This window comes from Salminus brasiliensis, chromosome 14 (assembly GCF_030463535.1).
Source record: "Salminus brasiliensis chromosome 14, fSalBra1.hap2, whole genome shotgun sequence".
Taxonomy (NCBI): domain Eukaryota; kingdom Metazoa; phylum Chordata; class Actinopteri; order Characiformes; family Bryconidae; genus Salminus; species Salminus brasiliensis.
In genome coordinates, this window is record NC_132891.1 from 5,943,921 (window position 1) to 5,966,317 (window position 22,397).

General features: G+C 39.5%; 3 protein-coding genes across 5 annotated transcripts; all 3 read right to left on the reverse strand.

Moving 5' to 3' along the window:
- Positions 1-2: 2 nt before the first annotated feature.
- Positions 3-6,972, reverse strand: tpx2 (TPX2 microtubule nucleation factor). Of its 2 annotated transcripts, none has more exons than XM_072697035.1 (17): positions 6,876-6,972; positions 6,486-6,619; positions 5,201-5,335; positions 4,588-4,699; positions 4,140-4,214; positions 3,613-3,735; positions 3,300-3,409; positions 2,972-3,126; positions 2,653-2,824; positions 2,249-2,387; positions 1,883-2,099; positions 1,697-1,792; positions 1,437-1,607; positions 1,125-1,271; positions 910-1,021; positions 509-675; positions 3-410 (listed from the first exon to the last, which is right to left on the reverse strand). In XM_072697035.1, the coding sequence occupies exons 2-17, from the start codon at positions 6,595-6,597 to the stop codon at positions 300-302; spliced, it is 2,154 nt and encodes a 717-aa protein (XP_072553136.1). In that variant the 5' UTR covers positions 6,598-6,619; positions 6,876-6,972; the 3' UTR covers positions 3-299. The 2 variants fall into 2 exon arrangements, with proteins under 2 accessions (XP_072553136.1, XP_072553135.1); XM_072697034.1 differs by having other exon boundaries at positions 509-696.
- Positions 6,973-8,381: 1,409 nt separating this feature from the next.
- Positions 8,382-11,649, reverse strand: trappc6b (trafficking protein particle complex subunit 6B). Of its 2 annotated transcripts, XM_072696661.1 has the most exons (6): positions 11,349-11,648; positions 11,152-11,219; positions 10,125-10,242; positions 9,595-9,678; positions 9,167-9,260; positions 8,382-8,817 (listed from the first exon to the last, which is right to left on the reverse strand). In XM_072696661.1, the coding sequence occupies exons 1-6, from the start codon at positions 11,424-11,426 to the stop codon at positions 8,786-8,788; spliced, it is 474 nt and encodes a 157-aa protein (XP_072552762.1). In that variant the 5' UTR covers positions 11,427-11,648; the 3' UTR covers positions 8,382-8,785. The 2 variants fall into 2 exon arrangements, with proteins under 2 accessions (XP_072552762.1, XP_072552761.1); XM_072696660.1 differs by having other exon boundaries at positions 8,382-9,260; positions 11,349-11,649.
- Positions 11,650-17,166: 5,517 nt separating this feature from the next.
- plagx (pleiomorphic adenoma gene X) lies at positions 17,167-21,392 on the reverse strand. Its single transcript, XM_072696853.1, has 3 exons — positions 21,182-21,392; positions 19,049-19,113; positions 17,167-18,536 (listed from the first exon to the last, which is right to left on the reverse strand). The coding sequence occupies exon 3, from the start codon at positions 18,515-18,517 to the stop codon at positions 17,354-17,356; it is 1,164 nt and encodes a 387-aa protein (XP_072552954.1). The 5' UTR covers positions 18,518-18,536; positions 19,049-19,113; positions 21,182-21,392; the 3' UTR covers positions 17,167-17,353.
- Between the last annotated feature and the right edge of the window lie 1,005 nt (positions 21,393-22,397).

A 22,397-nucleotide genomic window follows, 5' to 3' on the forward strand; every position in this document is an offset into this window, starting at 1 on the left:
CATTATTCCTTTTTAAAAAGATTTATTGAAAAAGAAAAAACAGGAGACAGTAAGATTGAAGATGAAGCTACATATACATTATGAGTGAAAGGAAACATGGTACAACAGTTTACATAATAGAAAAGATGTAAACAGGTGTGCAAGTACACGTTTACCAGCAAAATACATAGCCTCAGAAGGTCAAAAGGTTAGGGCTTTCTATGTATGCAATTATAAAAGCATCATTTTACAGCCTTGCAATATTTAAAAAAGCCATAAAAGCAAAAAAGACATTATGTACAATTCAGGCCCATGAGTCTTTACATGCGGAAGCGGTCAGAGAAGTTGGGTGACTGGGGCACTGTGAGAGTAGCCTCGCTGTGCTTCAGCTCCACGGGTTTGTAGCGGCGGATAGGCTGGGCTTTGTGCACCTGCAGAGAACACGAGATTAAAACCCAGGAAAACAAAGACAGCTATTCATACACACTTAAATAACTTGGCCGTCAAACATGGCCTTCCTGCAGCATACCTGTTCTTGCCGTAGTCTGGCAACTTCTTCCTTGTCGTGCTCTTCTCGTTCTCTGGCCTGCTGCTCCTCCACCTGTGCCCTGAGGGCCTCTTTCTCCTTCAGCGCCCGTTCAAACTCCAGTCGCTCTTTAGCTCGCCGCTCTGTTGACAGCTGGAAGCCTTCAGGAACTGCAGAAAGTGTAGTATTGGCTTGAAAAAGTGCCAAAAGATTTAAAGAGGACCGAATAGTGGTCAAGTGAATAATGATGAAATTGGAAGAAAGCAAAATAAGGTGAAGTTAGCAGAGCAGAGAGCTGGACATGAACACAGCTAACAAACCCAAGGGGAAGAAGCAGCAGCAAAGTGTACAGGGATTGTAAGAAAGTCCTTGTGCATGGTCAGATATGCCACATGTAAACATACCCAGGATGGAGCGATTTTCTTTCTTTGGTACAAAAGGTTCCTTGTGCGTGATGACATTGGGTCGTGCCTTGAAGCATGTTGCCTCAGCTTGCTGCTTCAGCTCCTCCTTTACCTAAGGAAAGGAAAGGAAAGGAGTGATAACACCCCAAAAAGCCTCCACAAAAGCCCCCTACAGTCCAACAATCAAATTCAATCCATTTGATTTGAAAATTTACCATCTGCTCCCAACGTTCACCCTTTGTAGCTCCCCGCTCATCTACTACTAGCTTGAAAGGAGCAGGCTTGGTGGGTTCGAGCACTTTCTTTTCTGGAAGATTCACTTCATGGAAGTCCGGCAGGGGTCGAGCTTTAAACTTGGGCACCTGGGAAACGAGAACAGTGTAACATGAGCTCAGGCTTGGTGTGTTTTGCTCATACTGGACAGAAGACGCATGTCACACGCATAAATGAAGGAGCTCAAAACAAACATGTCAGATACAGGCCTGATACAGCTGCACCAACATCCACTTAGAGATGAGGAATCATACCTCCTCATTTCTCAGCTCTTCCAAACGCTTCTCTTTCTGTGCTCTGCGCTCTTGCTCACGCTGCTCGAAAGAGAAAGGGCACATCTCTACGTGGTTCTTAACTGCAGGCTTGGGGTTGAAAGGTAGGTAGTGGGGCACAGGTAGTGCCTTCAGAGGTGCTGGAGGTTTCACCTGTGTGAAAGTTTATAAACAGCATTGAAACCTCTCCAAAGTTCAACATATTATTGGGAAGCTTGTAGCACACATCTCACAGCCCATACCTCTTCTGTCTTGCGTTCTAAACGAACACGGTTTTTGAGCGCAAATGCTGGAGATTCAGGGACAGTAGGATTCAACACTTTCTTCTCTGGGACACCCTGAGTAGAATAAAACAGATGGTCAGAAACAACCAGTAAGACAGTCAAAGGCCACAAATCTACTTAAATATAATTAAAATATTTCCTTACCACCACTTCTTCCAGAATGCGAGTTGGCAAGGGCCTGGAGTGGAAGGTGTGGTCTTCAGACTCCTCTGGCTTTTTGCTGATATGACGATCCTGCAGACGTTTCTCCACCTCCAACTGGAAACCTTCTGGGCGGGTGACTTCTTTAGGAGCTGGTTTCTTAGGAGCCACAGCCGCTTCCAGGATTTTACGGTTAAGTTCTAGTGCTTTAAATTTAAACCTGAGGAGAGGTGAAGGGGGGGGGGGTTAGTATAATGGCAAATTCACCCCGTAATGTAAAAAACACTTTGCTATACAAGGCCTTGAGCTGATAGGATCACGTTTTCAAGTAAACAGACAGAGGTTTTGGACACATTCATAGGTACATACTGCTGCATTTTTTCCACTTCTTCAGCCTCAATCTCTGCAGTGCTCTTCACCATGACAGGACGGCTCCTTTGCCGAGTTAGCAGCTGAGGAGTCTGAGGATGGGTGATTGTAGGCTTGTCAGTCTTCACTGGTGATGGCCCTAAGAAAAAAAAAATTAAGCACCATTACATAATGAAAAACTGTAGAACTGACTAGATTTATATTACGGAAGGAAGTTGAGCTAACTGGGCTACTGTACACCTAAACATTAAATTAGGCATGTAGGTAGGCATCTATCCATCCATCTCTCTTAAAATGTACAAGAAATTAGGTTATCTGAGCAAAAGTAAAAAGTAGCATTAGACTGATTACAGCACCCATTAAGCCAAACTCAACCCAAAACACTAAACTAATAACTGCCTCACCTTTGTCTTGACTCTGCCGACTACGCAGGTGATAGCGGACTGGAGTGCGTTTCTGAAACTGTTCAATCTGCTGGGCCATGGGCATGTAAGCATCACCCTCCTCGTGTTTCCTTTTATTTCCAGTAGAGAGATTGAAGGGTTTGGGGATTGTGGTACCCTTTGGGGCCTTCAACTGAAACGTGAAAGAGGCAAGTTACACCTCCATACAAGACATCCCTGACCAAAGAGTCTAAAACTGCTCAATTTAGTAGTTATTCTGCTTGCATCACCACATATGTATAGGATTGTCTTAAAGTCGCTTTTAAGGCACAATACTCACAGGGGAGGCAGGGTGTTTGCGCAGTTGAGAAGCAAAGTTACGCTCTTTGTAAGAAGCATCTGTAACATCCGCCTGGTTTTTCAGCCTACCATCCGAACGGAAGTTAAACTCTTTGGGAATGGTGGTGGACAGGACCTGCTTCTTCGGAGGGTGACCTACAAAGTCAATATGAAGTTAAGCTTACATGCCCCCAATTAAAACAGCTGAAGAAAAAAAAAAAAAAAAAAACACATCATATTCTGCACATTTTTCATAATTAAAATGAACCCAAATTAACTGTTAAAGACTGGAACTGAATTTTAAGAATAGGAGGTTGTCGTATACTCACTGCCAGCCAGTGCAGCTTTGTAGCTGGCCTCGTTCCTCTTGCGCTGCTCAGCAACCTCCTTCTGCAGAGCCTCAATACGCTCAAGCTCCTGCTGCTCTGTGCTCCTCTGCCTGCAGGTAAAATATGCAGGTTTAAGGAATGATGCACTAGTAACTAAAGCCAGAATTTTTTTTTTTATAAAAATGATATCAGCCTTCACATTACTCTTGATAAAACAGGGCAAGTAGTTGTATGAGCATATTTGCATTGTACATCATTTAGCAAAATTCCAGTACCACTGAAGATGGAAAGCTGGGTCCATATCATCACTTACTGATTAGCAGTGGAGGTAGACACAGCAGCGGCAACAGAGGGAACAGGTGCCTTGTTCTTTTGTCTGATGCTCCTCCTGGCTGCAACAGCATTGGGGCGAACTGGCCTTTGGCCTGTGGAACTCCTGCAGAAAGCCCAAAGTAGTAATCATTTAGGACTGGAAATGCATACATTGATGTGCATTACAGGATTTGGTCTGCTCACTTCATGTGCATAAACTGCTGTGGTGATCCAGAGTTGACAGTGCACTATTTCATATAATGTGCCATCAAGATTCAACCAAAACAATAAGCAACCAAGGTTAGTAATGTGAATACAGCCCAGGAGTTCCAAACTACACAGGAGATGGAGTCACCAGTGACGCCACATTACACAACATAAACCCTGTGCACCAATACTTTTACCTCCGGGGTTGACGGAAAACTGTTCTTTTTGGTGTCGGAACAACTCTGTAAGTGGGAAGATGAACCACTGATTAAGGGACCCACAGACATTACTCAAGTATCAGAACCTCAGACATGGACTTACCTGCGCTTCTTCTTCACAGGTGGTGTTGAAGGAGCCTGAGGTCTGTCATTTTTGACCACCGGACGCTTTGACACCCTGTAGAGAAAGATAACGCTGATTTATAGTGACTGAAGTAATGAAGGACAAGAAAGGTCATCTCAGTCTGATCCCAAAGGAACTCTGGAGCAGTTCATTTGTAGGAGGAAAATGTCATCTACACTGGATCCACCCAGACAATCAAAGACGTTCTTACGTAGTTTGTGGTGCATTTGTGAAAAATGTAAGAACATTCCTAATGTTGAAAAAAAACTGAATAGATTTCTTAGGTCACCTAAAGGAATAAGAGTATAAGGTAATTCTCTACTTGCACATCTGCAACATAGCCAACATGGCCTTTAACATGCTTCTTCAGCACCCAGTTTAAAAACTTTTTTGACTTCAATTTTTCACTTGAAGGACTGCCATGTACCTGCGTGGCTGTGCTGGAACATTAGTTCTAGGAGCCGGAGCTGCAGTTGATCCGCTACCCCAAGACGTCACGATATTTGACGGTGGTTCTGTGGCTTCATTGTTTGAAAGATCTGAAAGGACAGAAAAGAAAACAAAGGGGTTAACCTTGCAATTCAGAAAAGAATAGGACAAATGTAAAACTGAGATTCTGCAACTTTTAATAGGGTAGACAACATCACAAATGCATGAGCCATTAGGCTAGTTGACAAATTACACTACAAATCACAAACCTACAGCAAAAAAAAAAACATTACTGTTACTATTCATCCCTCTAGTAGCCCAATACACTAAAGTAAACACCATCTCTAGTGAAAGTTAACCCCCCCAAAATGTTAAATTCTGCAAAACTTGGATGCACACAAATTAAGGCAATTAAGGCTTTTTGTGAAATACTGTTTCCTTAAAAAACTCCGAACTTATGTACTCAAATTAAACTATGCCATGAGCGATTAAGTCAACTCAAATTGTAACTCGCTTGTTAACCATTCCTTTAAGACTGAATAACTTCATAGATAACTTGACCGGTCTGACAGCATCAACAAGGCATTTTACACAAATAAGTAAACAATTACTTGTGGTTGCTGTTCCTTCTTTGACCATGGGTGTGACTACAGCCTTTGGCAGATCTTCATTATGTGTACCATCAAATGGTTTCCTAAGGGGGGTTGTGAGCGGCTCCACTTCACCATTTTTAGGGGCAAGAAGATCTTAAAAAAAAAAAATATTCCATGTAAATAAGTTTAATCAATTTATGTATTAATCAGTTAGGTCCCCCATAGCTAGTCTGTTTAACACCACCCACCCCAATCAGCCCACATTCACTACTAGAGCTGCACAATAGTGTAAGAGCATTGTCATTACAACACATTCACACACAGTAGTTACACTGCAGGACATGCAAGCTCATGAAAGGCAAATAAAATGAAGTGACAAGTTAAAAAAAAAAAAAAAAAGTACTACTTGACAAGTCGTACAGCCACTTTCCATATCATTAATTTTACTGCATTCTTGAATGCATGCATGAGATGCACAGGATCACTGACACTTCATGAAAATTTGTCTTTATCAACACACAGCACAGACATACAAATGAAAGTTGGTGTTCTCTCCAAAATATCATGTAGCCCTATCTATTACACATACAAACTGTGAAACAGCACCAAGAATTTGAGGCAGGCATAAATTAAACTTCCTAAAATTATATTCTTAATTAAGCTTATAATCAACATTATTTTAGAGTTGGTTCATTTACTTATTCCCTCAACACATCACTTTCTTGTACTTACCTTTTTAATCCATTTATTATTGCTCCTGAACTGAGAAATCAATATTGATATGCTGATTTTTGCAACTTAATTTTTAATTAACAACTCCTTATCTAATTGCTTTAAAATTTGACAGCATTCAATTTTTTACTTGACTTAATTTTTCTCTATGCTGTTTTAACTTTGTACTGCATCTTTGCTGTATGAACGGTGCTAGCATATATAAGTTTATTATTATAAAGTTTAGATCATTATCTTTGATCTGCATCTTCTGGCAGACATCAAGGAAAAGAACATAACATTTGTCCTTTTAAAAATTATGCACATACACATACACAGAAGTGCCTATACATTTATCACTAGGGCATGAAAACTCAAGAAGGCAGATGTAGCTGTTTATCTGGATGAAGATAGAGATAGCTTTTGGGTGGAACAGCTTTATTACCAGAGTCAGACAAAGACACAACTGTAGGATGTCTGATAGACCTGGATGAGGAAGATGGAGGAACTAGCTACACCAATTCAGAAGAAATGTAGCTAAATACAGCACAGACAGAGATAAAGGCACTAGACAGCCAAAATAGCTACCTACCAAACCACTGATCTGCATTATCTTCTCGATCCAACTCAAAATCACACATCACATGGTTCGGGGCGTCGTAGGCATAAGGATCAGCAGAGTCGCCTTGCTGCTGCACGTCCATCTTCAAACGCTTAAAAAGACGCCTGCAAATACATTAATATTAAATACTCATTTATTAATTATCTTCCTCAGATATCCTGAGCTTATATTAACCAATATATCAAATAAACCAGCACTAAGCTGGGAACCAGGCAGGCAGTCAGTTAGCTAGCTATAGCTATAGCTAGGTTTACGCTAGCTAGCTATTAGTCAGGGTAGCTAAAGGAAGTGATAAACTAACATTATCTACATCAAATCTGCATGATTTTAGAGTTAAACTAATCTCTAAGCTCTACATACCTTTCGAATATGTATTCTTCGGTCCCAAACCGAATATAAACGCGTAAAAATAAAGAAAATATGAACTATTTCTCCTCCTCCAACGAATCCCACAGAGCGGACTTCGCCAAATGGCCAAACAGCGTTTGAATATCAGCGCCGTTGGCGTTGCGTTTAAAAATCAGCCAATCGCAGAGCAATCACAGCGAGCTCGCTCTCCCATTGGCCGCGGCGTGTTCTGACGTGTCTGCCACCGTTAAATCACGTGACTGTCTTTTCGCCACACAGGGCATTTAACAACAAGCGTCAGTATTTTTAATAAAATTAAAGACAGTAATAATAATATTCTCATGGGTATTTTAAAGAAGACTAAACGTCTGTAAATAAATATGTTTAAATATTGCACGCCTGTTTCCCCTAGAAAAATGCAACTCTATTGTCACGACATCCATACATAACAGTCAGCATGGCGCCCTCGTGTACGCCTGTTTATCATTTACAGCGTTTAACACCGTGAGGCTTAATTTGAGATGTAATTGTACGATATTTTACTCACTATCTACTATTAATGGGTTGTGTGTAGTATAAACGATTCAGTAACTGCGATAAATAATTTAGTGTGTGCTGTAAACGATTCAGTAACTGATATAAATGAATCAGTATCTACTAGAAAGGATCCAGTAACTTCTACAAAGGATTTAGTAACTATAAATTATTCAGTATCCACTAGAAAGGATCCAATAACTGAAATAAATGATTCACTATCCACTAGAAAGGATCCAATAACTGAAATAAATGATTCAGTATCCACTAGAAATGATCCAGTAACTGATATAAATGAATCAGTATCTACTAGAAAGGATCCAGTAACTGATATAAATGAATCAGTATCTACTAGAAAGGATCCAGTAACTTCTACAAAGGATTCAGTAACTATAAATTATTCAGTATCTACTAGAAAGGATCCAGTAACTGAAATAAATGAATCAGTATCTACTAGAAGAGATCCAGTAACTGCTGCAAATGATTCAGTATCTACTAGAAGAGATCCAGTAACTGCTGCAAATGATTCAGTATCTACTAGAAGGGATCCAGTAACTGCTGCAAATGATTCAGTATCTACTAGAAGGGATCCAGTAACTGCTGCAAATGATTCACTATCTACTATGAAGGATTCAGTAACTAAATGATTTGGTAACTAATATGAAACCAATGTGCAACGTATATAGTGTGAGAGTAAGTAATTGAGGTATGGGCCACTATAATTGCTTTAGTTATAGTTAAAATGGTTAAATCACTTTTCTTTTATGATATACTGTAGTTCATATGTTCAAGACGATATGTTCATGATTTCACAAGTAGTACATTTTGTGTTTTGTTGTGTTTTTATTCATGTTATGTATTTCTGTTGATGTTTCAATGAAAACCTACTTATGTTACTAATTGTCAAGGGGTAATAGTAAAGTTATTGACATGAGCAATTGTCCAAATACTTTTGTCCATATAGCAAAATAGGCTCACAATTGCTGTACTTCACACATTTAATAAAAAGGCACATAGTGTACAGCCTTTCACCAGTAGTATCCAGCAAATGAAAGTACAGCAAATGAAAAACAAAGCCAACCTCAAACGTCACTGGATTTCATTGCTAAACATGTAATAAATCTGCACTTGTAAATAATCACATGGGATAAAGCTGCAATTTGCTAGAATTTTAATGATACTTAGTGTAAACATGATTTATACGATATAATCAGTAAATAAAGTGTAAAAGCCATTATAAATCAAAGATGTACAAATTAAAACAGGACCTCAACATGCTAGACTTTACATGCAAGGAATTTTCAAGTGTTTTTATGGAAAAAAAATCATTAAGCAACAAAACAGGCAAAAGAGACAAATATGAACAGTATATATTATTTTGTTCTTCTTTACATCTTCTGGATCATGACCTGGAATTTACCTGGAAAGAGAATGAGAACAGTGAGAACAGCAAAGTCTGTCAAACTGAACTAAAAGCAGGCGGTCACTAGCCTTTTCCTGAGTTCAGTTCCAGCCCATATCAAACAACTGATCTATTCAAGAGGAAACAGTGATCAGCTCAAACACTGCATTTATATTTATGACAGTTATGTGGTGCTCTTATGTAGCGCTTAATGTAGAGTTAGGCCTTGCCCTAATAAGTACTCCTGGGGGACTCCAAGGTCTTTGGTGGTATCTCAGACAAGATTCAGAAACACAGTAGATTGTATGGTGTGTGTGTGTGTGTGTGTGTGTGTGTAGAAACAGATAGAAAGAAAAGGTTTCCATACAAGCAGGCATGATGGACACTTCCGCTGTGACAATACTCTTCACACCAAGATTAGACAGTCCTCCTCTCACCAGGCCGCAGGTGAACGCCAAATACTGCAGATGAGGAAACAAATAGCAAACTACCAGTCAGTAGTTATTAATAACTAAATGTTACCAATTGAACAAAAATTAAACATAAAAAAAAGGAATTAGTCATTCAATGGCAAAATCTAATGTTCTAATTTTATTCTAAGAAATATCATTCAGTAAAAGTTACTTTAGTACTCAGGAAAGTTTTTTTAATTAAAAAAAAAAAAAGTTAGCAGTTACTACTTACTTTATCTGCTATAAACCCATCTAAGAAGAGAAAATGATGAATTTTTAACCTCTAGCCCCATATTAGGATTGGTTTCCAATCCAGAAGTATTAAACATCTATACATGTGTACCTTTGGGGCATGCTCCAGATACTGTTTACCAGCAGACAGTTGGGTCAGCAACCGGAACTTGTTATCTTGTAGGACGTAAATACCCTGAGCAACAAAAAGACACATTACAAACCACATGCCATTTACACCAATCAGCCATAACATTAATACCACCACCTTGTTTCTACACTCATTGTTAAGTATATCAGCTTCTCTTACCACATAGGTGCACTTCGTGTGTATACATAGTGAATAAAATGACCCTACTATACTATGTTGAGATTCACTGTTATTTTCATAGTAACTGTCTAATCATATCATGGAAGTTCACATTTAGGACACCCGGCTTTACAAGTGCACTTCAGCTATAGTGGTTTTACTGAAGGAGCTCTTTTTTTGAAATAATTACAATAAATACATTGGGATCATTTAATGTGTCTTCTGTAACACCCATAGATGCATATGCAAACTGCAGTGAGCTATGAAACCTAGAAATGTGGTCAGAACGGAACGAGCACACAGTATGCGCAAAACAACCACTGTGCACGTACCTGATGGTTTGTTCGCAGGTTATCAATCTGTTTCTTAAACACACAGGTCCAGAAATCTTTGCAGATGAACTTCATGACATCAAGCTCGTCCTTAAAACGTGCTGTGTCTTTGGTGAACCTATGAAGACAGTAATAACAATCAGCTTTCCCTTCATACAAACAAAACACTCCCTTAAATACAGAACATAACCGTCTATTTCACTGTTTATTGTTTATAAAGTTGCCATTTGCAAAATTTTGCATGACATTGATGGCAGCGGTGGCTCAGCAGTCAGTGCACCGTGCAATTGATGACAGGGTTGTGGGTTCGATACTGGGGCTTGGCAACCTGCCACCGCTGGGCACTTGAGCAAGACCATTCACCCTCTCCTGCTTCCCACCGCTCTGGGCATGTGTGCTCACTGCCAGTGTGTGTGTGTGTGTGTGTGTGTGTGTGTGTGTGTGTGTGTGTGTGTTTACTGCACAGATGGGTTAAAGGCGGAAGTCAAATTCCATCTGTGTCCAACACTAATGGTGAATATGGTTGTCTTAGACCTCATCATCCGATATATCAGATATGAGGGGGTTGTAGATAGGGGGAATATGAGAGTAAGGAACAATTTCTGCACAATTTAAGTCTTTCAGAGTGGGTCTGGTGTAAAATGCTCTGTTTAAGAGAAGCGTATAGTCTACAGCGAGTTCACAGAGGTGCGACAGGAACCAGGGCTTCATGTTTTGTTTTGTTTTATTATTATTATTATTATTATTATTTGATTTTTTTTAACATGGGTAATATTTAACCATGAAATCATTACAAAGCATATTTATATTGACTATATACTAACTCCTATAACTCATTATATAAAACCACTAACACTATTGAACATGCAGTTTAATAGTCACATGATTCACATGGTTTAATTGATATTGAGTATTGATTGACTATGATCATGTATTTTCAGAAGCCCACATCCTAAATCCTTATTAAAAAGGTTTAGAAGAAGGGATAGTGAGTTTTCTAGATTAGGGACAAGTTAAGGGGACCTGCCTTTCAATCAGTCCTTGTCCTACACGGAATCCCATGTTTTCCAGCTTGGAAACACACCGTCCATTTTCCTGAGCACAAAACCACGTAAAGCAGAATTTAGCAACCACATTTTCACCATAACCAGCTTATGTTAGGGGCATTAGGCTGATTATTAGTCGGTACCCAGCTTTAATGTATTATTAGTGTTGAGGTCTTACTGTCTCTCCGCTTTCTGCGCTGTTCACATACTGGATCACTTCATTATGGAGGAACTGGAAGAGAGCCTCGTCTGCCATGTCCGCGCTAAAAACACCAGATTTCTAACCGTAAATCATTAGCAAGCAAGTTCACACGTCGGTGGGATAGAAAACTATAAACGTTACTCGAAAAACTGAACCATGTTTAGGTCAAATTAGAGATAAAGTGAAGAATAGTAATGATAATAATGATGATGATGGAGGAGGAAAGCAACACTGGGTCCTTCGCCTGCCATTTCCTTCCTGCCTAGCTTAGTCGTCCTACCTTATGCCTGCGTTTGTGTGTGTGTATATAAATAACCCTGAATATCACCTCACATACAGTATTGTGCAAAAGTGTTCCCCACCTCTTTATCTTAGCAGAAAGTGTTTAATAACTCAGTGAAAAATTCAAAGTAATACGAATGACATTAGTTCACAAAGTGGTGGTGGTGGTTCTCCATCACTGGGTTCCTCATTAGAACATCTCCAAGGTTCTCCTCTCTCATGGAGTCTAGTGTTATTTAGAGTTCTCCTCAGATCAACACCTGGTTTGGTGGTAAATCAGGGCTTAATGATGGTAAATCAGTGCTGCTGCTGCTGCTGATGATGATGGAGTTGAACACATCCTCCACGCTGTGCTGGCTGGACTGGGGGGCGTCCAGGAGAACCCTGGAGGAACCGAGCTCTGTTCTTCAGACTAGCTCACCGACAAGATCTCACTACTTTCTTTCTTCAGAATGAGAAGCTCTTGGTTCTCCTGTTTACTGGATTTATCTTCTCCTGCTTTATCTGTTCTGATGAGATCTGGATCTGTTTTTAAGCTCAGCACAGGGGGTCAATAATCCTTGTCCTAAAGTTATACTGACCTGCAGAAGTTTTTTCTGTTAGAGAAGTACAACAAGACAAGACAACCATATTCACCATTAGTGTTGGACACTGATGCAGTGATCACACACAGTGAGCTGTGGGCAGACATCACTGCTGGGCCTGGGGAGCATTGAAGGTGAAGGGCCTTGCCAAGCCCGGGTATCGAACCCCAACGCTGTTATCAATAGTAACAGAAAAGATTCCCCCAACAAACATTTCTTTAGATTGAATTCTTACTTATCATTGCTGATTTTGTCCAAGATCAGATTTATTCAATATCTAGTACGTTACCAGACCTACAGGTACAACCAACACTGTCAGTGGTCTCCAACCCTGCTCCTGGAGAGCTATCCCAGCTGGTATATCTAAAGACCTCTGGTATAGATCCTGGTATATATACTGGTATATACTATGTGAACAGTTGAGCTATGTGCTGTACAGCTACACTTAAGGGGAACCCTTATTTCGTATACACATGTAATTCTACCATGCTATCAGAAGTGCTTTAATCCTATTGGTGACGGTAAAAGTCCAGCGTCCAAAATCCCACAGTGTCTTGTACATCCAAAAGGAAGAGTAAACATTATGTTTAATGCTAGCCTAAGTTTAGTCAAATTAAATACTAGCAACCATATTAAGTTACATGCACTGTATTGTACATGAGCGGCTAAAGGAAAAGTAAACACTATGGACCAGTTTCCTCTACCCAGTTTAAGCCTTTTCAATAAGGGCTTTTCAATAGAGAATTGCTAGTTTGGTCCATATTGTCTTAAGCAATGTCCAGGAACAACCGCCATAAATGTGTTGTACATGTAATTTGTGGAGACTTACATGAAATAAACAATTACATTTGAAAAATAAAACGTATTTTATGTATAATTCTATTGCAAACTGCACAACATCTATTGCAACATTTATTAATACGTTTTTTATTTGTTTGTATAAATTCAACAGAAAAGTGTGTTTCTGTTGTAGTCTTCTACAACTGCCCATTTAACATGGGTGTAGTTGTAGAAGTTATATGGGAAGGGGTATTTCTTTCCCCATATAAGCTAAATCACATCAGGAATTGGTGAGATGAGAATCAGCTGTATTTGAATGTTGCATTTTTATGTTTCTGAGAACGTGTTGGTAGCACTACATTAAAATTCTCTAATGAACCTTCAGAGGAGCCTTTCCCCCCTCATTCACCAACCAACTGTTTATTATTATTGCTATTATAAAATTAGCAATAATTAAGCTAAAAACTAAATAAAATAATAAAAGTTTCCATCAAACCCAGAGATAATGCTCTCTGAAACGCTGCATCTGCAACTTGACTGTAATGGAAGTGTAGTGGATTAAGTGGTGACACTGTAAATAGGTTAGGCTATATATATATATATATATATATATATATATATATATATATATATATATATATATATATATATATATATACATACATACATACATACATACATATACATACACACACACACATATATATACACATACATACACATATACACACACTGTATAATCTGCTATATACTGTAATATTCCGGTTAGTTTTTTTTTTTTTTTTTATAAAGTGAATAAATAATTATGCTTAAAATACAAGTGCTTCTCTGTAGAGGACGTTACTTATTTACATAGAAAGATAATACATCATTTACGATTTACCATACCAGGTGTTGATCTCAGGAGAACTCTAAATAATACTAGACAGGCCGTTACTGCACTGGAAATTCCCATCTGTTCTTATAAGAGATGGTTTACAGTCACCTTATTAGCACTCCTCTCTGCACTAAAGGAAAAGGTAACAGATTTTCTACTTGATTCTCTGCCTGTACATCTGCAGCATAGTCAATTACCACGGCCTTTAACATGCTTCTCCAGCTCTCAGTAAAAAAAAAAAGAACATTCGGGCCAGTGGACAGATGCTGAAGGTCGGAGAAGTCATTTAATCTGGGTTATGAATCAACGCCCTGTGCCTGAATTCATGTCACTAAGCACACATACATTAAGAACAGTTAAAAGACAGAGGAGACACTGATGTCTAGAAGATGCTTTATTTCTCTGTCATCCATGAAATTGATACTAAGTACATTAAATGATCTCAACCTTTCCCTTCCTCAAAATGTTAGTAAAACAAAACCGAACAAAAGGCCAACTGAAACATAACAAGCGCCCATGTTAAACATATTAAAGATGTAAAACATCATCTTACTCCAGTGAGATACCCACATAAAAAATCTCTCACTGTGAGTACAGTACATGTAGAGCAGTGCACAGAGTGCAGCTCTGAGGTAGTTACGTCTGAGTCCGAACATATCACAGTAAGGCTAGGTTCCAGTCTTCCGTATCAGCTTGGGCCATTTGCTTCACTGTACAAGCTGAATGAACCGAATCCTTCTCCCATGTTTTCTGATTTTTAGATCTGAATGGAACCAGCCATAACCCTGTTTCACAGTAACTGCACAGGCCACCGAATCATGGCGATACATCTGGAGGAGAAAGTAACAGCAACAAGAACCGCAATGGATTATTCTTAAATATGGATTCCACTGATTTTGAATGATTACTCTTAATTTGATTTCTGTATAATCAAACTGAGAAGATGTAAACAAAGTAACCCAGAGTGGTGTGAAATGCTCTGTTGAACCTTAATAAAAGTGGTTGTGACCGAAACCATACATCTATATACCATATGTTCAAATGTTTGTGGACACCCCTTCTAATGAATGCATTCAGTTACTTTACATTGCACCCATTGCTGACAGAGATGCCCAAATGCAACCACAGCTTGTCTAGTCCCCGTAGAGAAGTATTGTCAATACCATAGGTATTGTACTGTAGAGCAGATAAACATGAACCTATTGGCACCATGCTGCCTAATGCCAGGTGTGGGCTAGAGGGGTATAAAGCCCCCCATGGACTGAGCTGTGGAGCAGTGGAAGAACTGTGTTTTCTGGAATGATGGTTGGTGCTCCATCCAATACTTTAGGGATGATTTGAGGATGGTGATCATCCAACAACCTGACTTCAATAATACTCTTTTTGCTGAGTAAAAATCAAATGCTCACTGCAATGGTTTGCAATCTAGTAGAAAACCCTTTTACTTGGACAGTAGACAGTTACTCCAACACAAGCAAGATTAACTCTCTTTAATTCCCTTGATTTCAGGGAAACATTGAACAGATGTCCCAATATTTTTGTCCATATAGTTTATTTATATTCTATTTTTAATGCATTTAATAACCATCCCATGCCATGATTTAGGAAAGGCTTGTTGTAGCCCAAAAAGTATTTCTAAAACACATACAGGGAGGAGTGGGACATGCATGGCAAAACTTTGAACCGCTGTGGTTAAAAAATGTTTACTTGCCATTTCGGATAGCAAATTAAACTGCTACATATGTGTGTTCCAGACATTAAAACCTCTGATTCCCATCACGACCAGGATAAAGTCACCTGTAAGCTTCTCAGTATTTAATTTGAAACCACTCTCAAACCACTTTGTTTACATCTCAACGACCGTAATACGCACAAGTATGAAACACTGGTGGAAATTTCTTGAAAAAAAACATCAACTAATTGCAATGCCTCAGCTCATAACGACAGAGCTAAGGCTGTTCTTCTGACATCCTTAGAGAAGCACATCATCAGGAATTGAGATCCGCTTCTTTATTTTTATTGCCATATTTTTTCCAAAATTGTAGCTGAGCCAATTAACCAACCCAATCACCAAGACCCCCCCCCCCTATTACTTAAAATGCCTGTGACACAAGGAGGGTGAGGACAAGCACATGCCTCCTCCGATACATGCAAAGTTAGCCACCACCTCCGCCATTGAGGCATCACTTGGCAGCCAACAGCCTTGAGGGGGAAAGCACTGGATACCGAGCCAACAGACGCCTATGCCGGCCTGCATCACATTGGGAGTGATGAGGAGGGTGCCATACACTCAACTGTGCTCTCTCAGGCTCAGGCTGCTGATGGGAAAGCAGCATGGACCGAGGATAAAGTTTGAACCCCGGGCCATGCTGCCCCACCATCGGCAGCCGGAGCCAGAGAGAGCACAACGGGCCATGTGCATAACTCCTCCTCTCTCCCGGGATTCAAACTCATGATCCTTGGGCCATAAGGTCAGCGTCTACTGAACCACTGAGCCCCCAGCTTCTTCATCTTGAACAGTAGGTTAATGTCACATTGCAGTAGGCCTATCATTCTCAATATCAGAAACAGCAAACACATATTTGCATTTGGGGTCTTTACATCTTTAACTCTATGGAATGAACAGAGACAAATGAAGAGCTACAGGAATCAAGACAAGCCAAGTTGTCTTCACTCATTATCGTCGTTCCATATATCAGCAACGTGCGGAACGCTACAGCACCTTTTTAACTTTTCCCTAAAAGGATAAAAACAATATGAATATGCTAACTTTTGCTAACGCCTCACTCTAATCTTCTCATGACTTACTTCTCTTACTTTCATTACTAATGAAAGGCACTCTAAAAGTCCCCGTTGAAAGTTCTCTACACACACTATTTCACATGGGGATTCATTTTTTGCTTCTCTAGTCAATAATCATAGTTCTCCTAAAGAGGAGCCACTAAAAGAGGTAGGTTATGTGTGGTGTGTAAAGGCTGCGAGTTCGGGATGTAAATAAGACCACAGTTCAAAATGACCTTTAGTCAAAGAAGTGCTTCTGACCTGAAAAAGTGCGTCATTTTACAATGGAGAACACTGTGAATCTTTTTTTTCCAAAAGAATATTTCGAGGTATTTCTTCAGATTCATTCAATGTTGATTTCTCTGTAAATGGATGTCAATAAAATCATAAATCACTACAATCCGATATAGGGAAGACCTACTAAGTAACAGAAAATCTAATCTAATATTCAAAACTACTCTAAAAAAACAAAACAAAAACAACCTCTATTCAAACTAGAGCAAATTTCTCACAAATCATCTTATTCTACAGAATCCAGACGAGCAGTCTCTGCAATGTACGAGTCAACCCCAAACAACTTCAACAAGTACACTGCGTTAAATGAATAAGCCATTTGGCAATGATACAAAGGATCTTCTCAATTCGTTGAGGCAGAAACATGAAGGATCCGATCAGCGTTACTGCTGAAAGGCCTGATGGAATCGAGGTAGAGTAGGAGAGAAACCAGACAGCTGGTTTAAATGCCCTGAGGCTTGAGGCTCGTGCAGCGGCTGCGGTTGAAATGAGGTAAGTGGCCCGGAGAGCTGAGAGGTAGAGGTTGGGGACCCGGCTGTAGTGGTGGTGGAGTATCCCATCACGAGGCCTCCTGAGCTCAATGGTGCGCTGTACGGCGGCAGGCCGAAGGGCAGGAAGCCCAAGAGGTGAGAGAGGTCCATGTTAGCAGCAGGAGGTGAAGGCTCGGCTGTGGCAAAGGCGGAGTTCCTGAGGGTGAAGTGGGCGGCCTGACCTCCTAGACTTTCTGGGAGAAGGTCTCCAGGTCTGGAGGTGGTGGTTGCAACCGAAGCCTGTGGTGGCATTGGCCCACACTGGAGCTCTGTCAAGAAGTTCTCCATCTCCGCCTTCAGATACGAGGTAGCGGAGCCAGGCTGGTATCTGTGAGCTTCTTGGTACTGTTGTGGTGGCTGGTGCTTGCTTGGCTCAAGGTAGCAGCCCACACCCATCGGGCTGGGCAGAGGGCCAGGCACTAAAGAATGATGGTGACTGACCCCTGAGGTAGAGGAACTCTGCAGGCCTTGAGGGTTGAACATGCCCATGGCAAACGCTTCTGAGGCATCCTTAGGAGAGCCAGAGCACATGGTGGGGCTCGGCTCTTCTTTCACAATGCTAGGAGGCACGGAGGTGAGGACGTCCAGTTCCTGGGCATGGCTTTTCTTGAGGTGGCGGGTGAGGTGGTCACGTCGGCCGAAACGTTGGGCGCAGCGAGGACACAGGAAGTCTCTTCTGCCCGTGTGCACCACCGCATGGCGCCTCACATCCTTCCTGGTGAAGAAGCGACGGCCACATCGCTCGCACTGGTGTTTTCTCTCCCGCACTACTCCGCCCGGAGGAGGCCGACCGGTATGAGTGCTCAGGTGCTCGAGTAGAGTCGGCATGCTTTCGAAAACCTGACGGCACACTTTACAGGTTAGATCTCCGCTGACCGAGGTGGTATGGGTGGCCACATGCCGTCTCAGACCCAGGCGAGTGTTGTAGTGTTTGCCGCACTCTTCACACTGCAGCTCCTGCTTGTTGGAGTCATGGGTCTGTAGGTGGCTGTTTAGATGGTCCTTCCCATGAAACATTGTCTCATATCCTGAACATCTAAGAAAAGAGGAAGTAGAACCAGTAAGTGCACTACAGGGATTACGCACACTCATGTTTAGCAATTATTTTGGATGTGTGTGAACCTTAGCAGTTCAAAAAAAATCCATTTGATCCAATAATGTAGAAAGCCCATTACCATCACTTCAAAAAAAATCATACAATTTTAAAAACGTCTCAATAACAAAAAAGGATCTCAAAGTAATGACATAACATTAGCACCTCATTATGATTTAGTATCTCAAAATGTAATATTTATTTTATTATTTTAAGTGAAGGAAGTGGGCTTCCATTAATACCCATGACTTCAGTATCAGGATCAGAAAAGATAAGAATAAATGGTGGTGTTTTATCTCTAGTATTTTATTTCACGTAATTATGGACATAATAAGATCTACACTGCTTTATCTGTACTAACATAAGGAAACAAACATTCAATTAAATAAAACGTGATATTTCAAATTCATGATTCAATAAGACATTAGGAAAGTAGTAAACCCCTCCCCACATACCAGTGATCCAACTCTGCTACGGAACTGCTCTTCAGATGGTAGGTAGGCCTTGTGCATATTCAGTCCTATACAAAAACACAAAGACACAATAAGTAGCTGTTGCGCAAGACAGAGAGCTAAGAAAGTTTCCATTCAGCCACAAACCTTGTTTGAGTTACTAACCCACAACCTGCTTTCTGAAGCGGGTGACCCCTACATGCTAAAACGCAATTATACTACGGACATAATTAACAATTTTAAAATCAATCTGAATTAATTTTTCTACAGAATCAGTGATTAACTTGGGTACAGAAACTGACCACTTTTGCTTTATTGACTTTTGTCTTTTTTTTTCTTCCCCCCAATAAATTTGAAAAAGGCCATCTACCCTTATACCTGATGTGTACATGTGTACAACTAACTGATCAACAAAAGGTTTTCACAATTATTTGGATTTCTTTTTAACATGGAATCAAATTCACAGAAAGTTAAAAAGGTGTTTCCTTACTCTGTAAAAGATACAATTCCAAAGATGAAAGATTCTGTCTCAGACAGCAATAAAATACTGTGACATGCATCTATAGACAGACCACTAGTGGGTATGCTTGCATTCAATAATGTGAATTAAACAGTTGTAAAAATTAGAATGAAATTATGTTGATGGAAAAAAATAAACAACTAAATTACATCCTTTGGTCCTGTGGTGTACTGCATAAATACCAAAGCTGAATACTGACTGACTTTTCTGACAGGACTAACTGATCATTTCACTTACTTTTAAGTTCAATCTCACAAACATTGCAAACTTTTGCGAACTTACTCTTACATTTTTAACTCACTTTTTTTAAAACTCACTTTTTATTATACTAAAAAGAAGAAAGTAGTAGTGGTTGTATTACTCCAAAAAGCGCATCAGATTTTGAAAAAATAAAATTCATAAAAGGCATGTATTGCAAGAAAAGTATATAAATTCTAATATATATATATATATATATATATATATATATATATATATACACACACACACACACACACACACACACACACTACATTCTAAATCTCCCTTCCTTTCAAAATATTCACTGTTTTAAATTAAACTTATGTATTATTAAATATGATTAAAATCTCATTTAACAAGATTTATTTAGAATGATATTTTAAAAGACTGCTGTTAAATCGTGAAGAAAATACACTAAAGAATAAGTAACAGTGCAACATCAGTGATAATCACAGCACCTTTGCTAGGACAAATTTATCATTTTGGTTAATTGTTAACAATCCCACAAGGTTTATTTATATGTTTAATATCAAATTAAGTTATCAAACACCTATAAAAAAAAATAAAAAGTACAAACTGACACACATGAAGAAAATATACTGCATAACATTATTAACTTAAATAAATGTTTAACTTAAAAATAACTTTTTTTAAGGCACTTGGCAAGGAGGTCATTTTATTAGCATTATTCCAAACTCAACATTAAAAAATAAACTAAAATAAATGATCACAAGAAAAATATTATTATATCTTATATAATCTACATTATAAACTGAATAATTTGACAATTATTAAATCCTTACTATCGAATATTGTCTACAAATGTGTCCCTCACATTTATTTAGATTTTTAAAACTATTAGAAACAGCAAATAGGAATAAAAGCGAGAGGTGAAGGATTACACACGTATTGACTATTTTAATCTTTTAGGAAAGGCTTTGCTCTTTTCTTAGTCAGCAGAAGCCTGTAGGCTGCATTAGACACCACCATCACCCGCTTCACCATGCAGCCACACACTCACACACACACAATCAGAGCACAATAATAAAAATACCGGGCAATAAATAAAAATAACAGAGCAAAAGCATGGATTTAGTTTCCAGGATGGGTGATCCAGATGATTTCTGCTAATTATAGATCATTAAACCCCAGAAAAACAACTTATTTTACATAGCTAAGCTGTTTGTTCGGGCAACATCAGACTTTTAACATTGTCTTAGCTATAACAAATTAGTCGAAGCAATATTTATCAATTCTAACTCGACAAAAACCCTGTTTTTTGACGACTAAACGCTAAAACTAAGCGATTATGCTGCACTATTTCCAGCTCCAGCTCAGTCTATGGAAGGGTGCATTACAAACAGTCTCGCGCTCACCCCCAAAACTTTAAAGCACCGCAGAAGTCCACTTTGTGCTCCTCTTTCTCATCACCAAAGGCGCTCTGAGGCTGCATCTACATCGTCGCTATGCCATCCCGGGTTTAATCCGTCGGAAACGTGTACAATTATTAAATGTAGAATTTTTTTTCAGTATTTCTGTAGTTTTTTTCGGGGCCTGTGCTCTTTCCCTCTAAACACAGCGGCAGCAGCAGCAGCACTCGAGTTCAAGAGCGCGTGCATTGTGGGAACGTGACGTCACACCGCTTCGGCCAGAGAGGGGTCTCTTTTAGCTATATATATATATATTTATATATTTATATATTTTCACTTAGTTTATGGCTTAGTTTTTACATAGTAATTTTAGAATTATTAACGAATTAACAAATAAATATTTTCACATGTAAAGATTTGTTAATTTGTTGTTTGGTCAGTTTAACTTTAACACTTGTTGCCGCCTTCAGCGATCTGAAACTCAGCGTATTAAATCAATAAACATTATTTTTAGCTTTTATTTGTTGTGGAAAAATCAGGATGGCGCTGTGTTTTCAGTCCCGCGCTGGGAATACCGAGGAATTTGCTCGGTTGCCACGGTAACCCGGTCAGCCCGTTACAACCGAGAACTAGCATAGCTAGTTTAGCAAGCAGAGGCTAGCTAATGCCCCCCGGCTACATAAAGAGGTGGGCAGAGTGGCCTAATGCCGCCTTCAGGCCGTGTTGGAAAATCGTATTTACGAGGTGAGCGCACAGAAACGCCACCACAGCGTCGTCTTCACTAGTATTTCTCCGTTGGTCTCAGGCAGGACTGCAGTGAGTGTAGAAAACCATCGGTCCAGTAGGTCTGTGACTGGTATGTGCACACGTCTGCATCATTAACATGTCTAAATACATTTATTTAAGTTATTTATTTCAGTTCCAAACCCAAAAATAACCTGTAAAATCAGAACAACAACAAAAGGTTCTACCATGAGGAGTTGAATGAATAGGAATGGACAAGCTGGGATCGTGTTTAGGTAGATTAGTGAGGAGGAAGACAGAATTAAGAGGTTTGATGAAAAAAGAAAGTGTTTTTATAACTTAATAATATCAGTAATAATCATAATACACGTACCACCACCACCACTACTACTCCTACTGCTACTACTCCTACTACTACTAACTCTACTACCACTACTACTGCTACTACTACTACTGCTACCACTACTACTACTACCAC